Source organism: Micromys minutus (genome assembly GCF_963924665.1).
Source record: "Micromys minutus genome assembly, chromosome: 7".
In the NCBI taxonomy this organism is placed as follows: domain Eukaryota; kingdom Metazoa; phylum Chordata; class Mammalia; order Rodentia; family Muridae; genus Micromys; species Micromys minutus.
Window position 1 is genome coordinate 65,401,340 of NC_137976.1, and position 8,229 is coordinate 65,409,568.

Genomic DNA, 8,229 nt, shown 5'->3' on the forward strand with positions numbered 1-8,229 from the left:
ATAAATGATAGGGAAATAAAATATGCTATGAAGTATTGCAGACATTATTTTTATGAATATTAATATTTTTGTCTTAAGTAGTGTGCATCAGTCCAAGTCAGTGAAAAACACTTTAGATTCCTAAATATAAACATTAATTCATTGTTTGAACACATTTTATTCAGTACTTGTTTGCAGGTCATGGTTCATACCTTGAAAAATGTACATTCTAAATTTTATACATTTTCCCCTCACATTTAAACCTTGCAAGAACTCGGTCCTTTCATTAAATATGAAAAAAAAAAAAAAATCAAAGCTAGTTGCCATCAATTGTTAGCCTGTGACCAGGGAGTGCACAGAGCGCCACTCGCACCAGGGTCTCTTAGATGGGCTTCTTTAGTGCTGCGCAGAGACCAAGGTTTGGCCTTCAGATGCCTCCGGGGGCTGGCTGGCCGCCCTGCCCGGCCCCGCCCTGCCGGCTGCTGGGCGCGTGGCACAGAGGGAGCAGGGCAGCCAAGTCCCCATTGCCGGCTGCCACCGTGCCAGGTAGACTCCTTAGACTCAGTTCGCACACGCACAGGCTTTGACCAGGAGCTGCCTTGGATCCTGCCTCCGCACCCGCAGGGCGACGCACAGATCTCACGTCTCAGTGCGGGTGTCCCCTGAGTGGCTGTGGCTTAGACTGGGCGGCTCCCTAGGCACGCAAGTCACCTGTTTGACAGCCTCCTACTAAATCTGAGAGCGGCACGCCACCAGCCAGGAGCCTGCGTGTGCGCGCGCGTCGCTGACGGCTCCAGCAGATTAGAACTTGCCTCCTTGCTCCTCCCTGCAGTCCCATTTAAAGATAAGTCTGGCTTTAAGAAAGAGCCGAGTGGGCTTAGTTTCTTCAGCGCTTTCTTCTGCAAGATGGTAAGTGAGGAGGTGGCCTTAACTGGGTCTGTGGCCAGGACCTGGGGACCCTGGAAGACAATAAACTGCATTTAAAATATACTTCTCCTTGGGAGATGCCTTTGTACTTCCTTTCCTATTGAAATAGGCAACGTCTGCTGCTCGGCACCCTTTTGTTTCTTCTGTCCCCTTTCCTGCACTTTTGCCTCCCCACCCCACCTACTTCCCCTCACCGTGCACAGGTTCTCCTTCCTTCCCCTGTTTCTCCAGATGATACACATATTTGCAAACACTTGGATTTGAGCTGCTTAGGAGTGTTTGGGGTTTGTTCTCCTCTCGGGTGTCAGTTGCATAATATCTTAGCTCCGATTCCAATAATAACCTCCTAAAAGAGTCGACAAACATACTTTTAGAAAGAAAAAGAAAAAAGAAAAAAAGCACTTGATAAACTTCTGGCTGACTTTCTTTAGGCAATGGCTGCCCAGGCCATACTTTAAAAATCCACTTGCTGGGAGCAGAGTCCAAGTGTTAGTCTAGTTGACTTAATGATAATAAATCTCTTCGTTTATTCTTGCTCTCCCCATCCTCCTCTTCTTTTTCCTCTTCCTCCTTTTCTTCCTCCTCCTCTTCCTCCCCTCCTCCCTCCTCCTTTTTCTTCCTCCTCCTTTCTGCCTTCTCTTCTTGCTTCATTTATGTTACGTCCGAGAAAGTCCTAAGAGTAGCAACGGACTTGGGGTTTAGAAGGAGTTTGTTCAAAGCTGTGCTCTGTTGTCACAGATGTCCTTTACCTGATTAAACATTGACACATAATTAAGAATGGGCTGTTGGACAAGTTGGTCTAGAAGGAAGCCTACCTGCCCTGCATAGCCATTTGGAAAGGGCCTGTCTCAGGTGTGAGGAGTGAGTGGGGCAGGGCAGGCTGGTGTTCACTGAATCAGAACACAGTGGAGAATGCATGCCAGGCAGCTCCTGGTGGCAAGAGAACTTGGAAAAGGTACCAAGCTTCAGTGATGGAGGGAACGAGAGCCCATTGCCTTTATTCTCAGCTTTTAATATGGTTAAATGTAATTGGTTACATGGTTAAATAGAATTGGCTACTGACAATTACGGGAGGGTTATGGGTTACCTGGTTGGGACTGGGGAAGCTAGAAGAAGAAGGAGGAGAGCTGAGGAGGAGAAGGAAAAAGAGCAGGAGGAGAAGAGGAAGCCATAGTGGGAGGAGATGAACCATGAACGCATGGCCAGGAGAAACAGCAAGTATATGGGGTACACTGCTGGGGAGGATGCCAGGCCAGCAGTTGGAAGAGTAGATTAGGGGTGACCTCCAGTGACTGCCAAAGCCAAATAAAATAACCGTATTCTGAGTCTCATTTATTTGTGAGCTAGTCAGGGATAAGCTTAAATTGGTTTTCCTACAGTATAAGGCACATACCTGGTTCAGATTCCCAGTTTAGGAGGTTAGTTGATATGATATCATGTAGAACTGTTCACTTAACACTTTGTAGTACAAGGTCTTTATCTCCCAAGGCTATTAGAAAAACAATCAAGATGTCTCCTATAGAGTAACAAAGAGTTCTTATATTTTTGAATCATGAAGCCTAACTTTTTTTTTTTTTTTTTTTTTTTTTTTTTTTTAGTTTCTGGGTAGCTTATCAGTGAACTGGATACTACAGTAGGAAATATTCTTCTGATGTTTACTAATTAGGCCCATCCAATAATGCTAGTATTTTCTAAAAAGGCCTTATAAAAGTACTGGAAAATATAAAGAGCCTACTCCTTTCTCAGTAATTATAATCACACCATTGAAACATGTATGTGGACCTGTAGTTACCACCTTCATTGCTTATTTGCATCACCACATATGATTTATCTATGTTTCTCCCACTCTCTCCCTCTCCCAACTGCCTTCACACCATCTCCCACACCCCTCCATACTGAATTTTACAGAACACCATTCTGCCTTGCCAAGATCAGTATTTTGTAGGAGGCCAGAGTTATAACTGCCCGTATTCCACTACGACGTCAGAATCTGGTGTTGATGTTTCCAAGGAGACTTGGGTCTCTTTCTGGGCTGCTGGTCTCCTGGACAACACTGAGCTCCAACAAGCACCACAAGTGCTGGGTAAGTTCTACTCCTCTGCTTCCCTGGGAGAATGGGCATGTTCACAATCCTCATGACAGGGCTTAATCTCTACAGAAAAAGAGATATTGTAGGGAATTCAAGTAAGCCCCCAAATGCCTGCATTTTATAGGATTAATCTGGTTGTTCTATACTCATCAACTAGTAAAAATGAAACTCTTTCCCTTGTGTGTGAGATAACTTGTTCCTTCCTACTTTGTATAATTCTCAGAGATTTTCAACTCACAAAGTAATGTTGGATCTATAACAAAGTTTCATAAACAGCATGTTTTTGAAGTCAAGGTATCAGGTGGAGCATTTATTTTGTAATTTGGTGAGATTCCTGTGAACTTGAGAGAAAATCAAGAATGAGTAACAATGTTTATTTCATACCACAAGTTCTGAGCACAGTATTACACACAAGGAAACAACCATTTCTGTTTCACATGCCCACTTCAACTTTAGGAAGACCTCCAATGCTGATGGAAATTATACAAAGCACATTGGGCTAGAAGTACACATATTAAAGAAATTTTTATATTAATGTGTGGTTTCTGTAAAACTCCCAGGCGCTACAAATTCAAAGACCTGTGTATTCGTCCTGCCCCAAGATATTTTAGAACCTGAAGTGTTTATAACAAGATACCAAAGCAAAGAGCAATACATAAGGCATGGAAGAAGTTGTTAAGTCTGGTCTTTTCAGTATAAGCAAAAGCAGAAGAAGAATGTCTCAGGATGTGAACCCAAGTTTTATTTTTATTTTCTTGCTCATCTTTGTGATTTAATACTAAATGTTTCAATAATGTAAAGCCTAGTTCCTGTCTGGACTGAGAATGAACCAGACACAGTTTTGATTGCTGGGTATAGTTGCTGTAAATTATGAAAAACATAAACCTTTAAAAACATTAAGATACACAGATATAAGCACTTGAAATAGATCATGTATAATTTGTTAGTAAAATCTCCATATGATTCTTCAGAGAAAAAGGAAGCATTATCACAATGTCACTGGCAGTTAGAGGTGGAGATTTGGCTCCGCCATGGAAGGCTTCCCCAGATACACAAGGACCTGGTTTTAATGTCTAGCATCAGATAATAAATAAGCACATGCTGTAAAGTGTTACCATGCTATACTATAAAATTCTCAAATTCTGTCCTTTCAGATTTCAGAAGTAGGCACTGTGAGGTGGAAAGGCAGCTTTACAATATAGGATTTGATCGGGGAGCTAAGCATAATACTATCAAATGCTAAAGCTCAATAATGTCATAAACACTAGAAAAGGGTATTGTAATCTCAGTATTATGCCTAGTGGAAAGCAGGGTCAGTACATATTCCTATGAAGTGCTGATGTGGAAGAAATAGCCCGTATTCTTAGCCAACAAGAATTCATCCCAGGAGCTGCCCAGTTCTCCACAGAGAGCATCTCTTTGGTCACTTTTGTAGGCAATGCAAAAATATTTCCCGACGTTGACGTTCTTCTTTGGAAATCTTTAAAAAAATGTTTTCCTGTGCAAAAGAGAAGTAACTAAACCTATTAAACATTTGAAGTTAATTGTTGAGTTTTTAATCACACAGTTCTAAATACGATCATTCATTTGTTTGTATTTTCACATAGAATCACCTTGTGACCTAAGTTTCCCTGTTCTGGATTCGTGTTCATGGGAAGAGGCTCAGCTCTCATCTCAGCTCTACAGAAATAAGCAGGTAGGGACAAGTATCAAGAATTCTCAGACTATTCGATTTCATGAAGTCCACTCTTTCTAGATTCTCCCCCTTTTCATATTGATTTTTAGTTTTCTTTTATTTCTCTTTTTAAAAGCATAGTGGCCCAGCGTGCCCAAAGAGATAACAGTTAGGTGAACAAATTCACAGAAACAGTGCCTCCAAAAACTGACCTCCTAATTGCCCATTTTTTCCCTTATTATCTGGGGAATATTTATGTGGCCCTACTCTTTGGGCTGCTTTCGGGAGCAAAGAAAGAACACAGTAACGTTGTCAACAATAAACATAGCTTGTCTTTGAGAGGAGGAATGATGATAAGTGTGTGGCAAAGATCACTCCTTCCCAAGTTTTGTTTGTGCCTTTCCTGGTGAGCCATCTTATTTCTTGGACACACAGGCAGACCAGCCAGCTGCCAGGGGAAGTAAGGTCACATCTCTCCATTTTATTTTCACAAATATGAGGAAGGAGTCCAGTCAGACCTTCTAACTCTTCTTGCTATGTTTAAACAGTTCCGTGTGTCTCACTTTCCTTCATACCCACCTGATTCCCTGTGGTTACAGTTTTGAGAGTCATCCGATCTCTTTAAATACTTTGTAATGAATGGACTACGCAGTGCGCAAAACTGAACAATCAGGTGGTAGGGAGCGTGGATTTAATTTAGGACTCAGAGGACTTGGGCTCTTTGAAACTATTTTCATAAAACAAACAAGAGTAATCAAGCTGAAGAAGGTTGGGGAGCAGTGCATTATTATTAGATTACAAAGCCAATACAGGGGAGCACCCTTTGCCTTTGTGTGCTTCCTGCAGCTCCAGGATACTCTAGTACAGAAGGAGGAAGAACTCGCTAGACTACATGAAGAGAATAATCACCTCAGACAATACCTGAATTCTACCTGGGTTAAACGTCTGGAAGAGAAGGCCAAGGTATGTAATTATCTGTTTGAAAAGTTCAAGGCAGTGAGCTGACATTGGAAATCACTACATAAACCCCCATGACTGAGTGCATGAGCTTTACTTGAACAGGTCGTCTACATGGACTTCGTAGGATCATTGTCCTTCAGGATATTTGTCACTTCAACAGGATTTTTGTATACTATTTCCCAGAACTTTCTAGTTTGAGATGTTTACATAGTCCTCATAAAGAAAGTTGTTTAAGGGCAAAAGTTAATTAGAGGAATTGATAAGACTATGGGGTCAGTAAATGCGGAATATTGGAGTAGAAACCAAATGAAAAAAATATATCAGTAGTTCTAAATATGTTTTAGATGTTAGCAAAAGTTCTTCCTTATTGCCTGTGTTGGTTAGTTTTATTGCTATGAAGAGACACCATGACCATGGCAACTTTTATAAGGAAAAACATTTCACTTGAGCTTGCTTACAGTTCAGAGAGTAAGTCAATTTTCATCATGACAGGGAGTATTGCAGCACACAGGCAGACATGGTGCTAGACAGATAGCTGAGAATTCTACCTCGGGATCCCAAGGCAGAAGAACACTAGGCTTAGCTTTAGGAACAAAGACCCCAAAGTACACCCCAACAGTGACACACATGCACACACACACACACACACACAAACACACACACACACAAACACACACACACACATACACACACACACACATGCACCCTTTCTCTGCCCACCAGCGTCACTACTGGAAATCAGGGTGGTGAGAGCATTCTGTGTTTCTTCCCACCTTCCTTGCATTTCAAAGTGAACTACTTTAACTCAATGATAAGTACCTCACCTGTAAGGTTTTTGTTTTTCCTTTCTTTGATATTTCACATTTTAGTTTGCATTTGCCCTCACATTAATGTGTCTACCATCAATTTAATCTTATTTATAGACAAACTATGACATTAATGACATTAATCTAAATTTGATACTACCACCTGTTTTTTTTAAAGACTCACTAAAATTGATTCTTTTACTATCTGTTTAGCTTTGACTATAACATAATTTTACAGTTGTTAGTATGAAATACTAATGTCGGTTATTAGTCCATAACAATTATTTTATAAATTCATTAAAGCAATATTATTTCAAACTTTCTAGATATCAGGTTTCTAAATTTAGAATAATGCAATACATCAAATGTTGTGTTTTGAAAGTTAATATAATAAAATAATAGGTGGTTTACAGTGTTGAAATTAGAGGTTCTGTCTAGATTCAGATGAGATTTAAATCTAGGCTCAGTCAATCACTCTTATGACTATGTTTTATTTCTTTATTAATGACTTTAATAGCATCTGCATCCAATAAAAGCATGTAATCAATGGTTTATAAATGACTATCCTATTTTATTTACTTATAATTAAGTTTTATAAGTGACACCAGCTATTAACATTAGCATTTCCTTCTTTTAGTTGAAACCTTATGAATGTCATCTGCTTCTTTCAACTTTTAAAAACTGAGTAAAGAACGGGATTTAAAGTAACAACTTATTAAGACTATTTATAGTAGCTAATTGATTATTTTACTTGTGTAGGAACACACAAGACATTTAGCCTTTTTTTCCCTAAGCAATTGGTCTAAGAGTAAATATCTGAAGGAAGTATAGTTTCCAAATATTGTTTTTTCCAGAAATTGATGTCAGAAGATGAGTTTTCCAAAGTGTTTGGAAAACTCAGAAAAGAGAAGAGGAAACCCAAAGAGTACAGACACCTCCCTGCTGAGACTCCCCAGTCCAAAACTGCCAAGAGAAACCTCTCCACAGAGTTTTCTAACTGTGAAGAACAACCTGGGCCCTGTGTGGACCCCTGGGTTCTTCAAACCCTTGGGTTAAAAGACCTCAACACCATTGATGACAGCCTACCAGCTAACTACAGTGCCACCACCGCCTCTCTTCCCAGAACAGTTCCCAGTACATCCTCACAGTGTGTACATGATGCAGTTGGCTATGCAAATGCCCCTAGAGACCTACACTGTGACTACACAGGTCAGAGAACACATGCCTCACACACTGCCTCTATCCACAAGGAAGATCGTCTCTGTTTTCCCAGGGCTTCTAATCCTACAGTGAGGATGCAGACTCTTCCTTACCACACTGGAGATGTGTCACCCAACAAAACAGAGGTGGCCTTTTCTACATCCTTGAGCCCTCATTGCAATGTGAAAACTCATTCCTTTCACCAGGGGCAAGCCTTTGTGCGTCGAGATGAGGAGGGAGGCTGGAAGTTTACCTGGGTTCCTAAGCAGATCTAGTGACCCCTTCTTCTCTTACTGAGTATTGCCAGGACCTCTGGCTACAAAGACCTCTTGCATATGGACCTGACCACAGAAAACACAGCAGGTCTCTCCTGCCTCTTGCCACTGCCAGTGTTCCTTCAGGCTTCACATGTAAAACTGTAGGGCTTGGTTGTCAGTAAACCACACTAATAGGGAACTGCTCTTCCTTCACTCATATTTTAATTGTTTACATGTTCACATTTGCAGTTGGCTTCCTCTTATTGTCTGAGGCCTGGAAATATATTTTTGAATTACCAGTATAGTTTTTCAAGACATAACTATTCTTTTCCAATT

General features: G+C 40.7%; 1 protein-coding gene across 1 annotated transcript; it reads left to right on the top strand.

The window, feature by feature from the left end:
• Positions 1-365: 365 nt before the first annotated feature.
• GMNC (geminin coiled-coil domain containing) lies at positions 366-7,911 on the top strand (the record flags this gene model as incomplete). Its single annotated transcript, XM_080919531.1, has 6 exons — positions 366-525; positions 812-888; positions 2,815-2,989; positions 4,603-4,691; positions 5,517-5,633; positions 7,291-7,911. 6 exons carry the CDS (start codon positions 366-368, stop codon positions 7,909-7,911), a joined length of 1,239 nt encoding a protein of 412 aa, XP_080775657.1.
• Between the last annotated feature and the right edge of the window lie 318 nt (positions 7,912-8,229).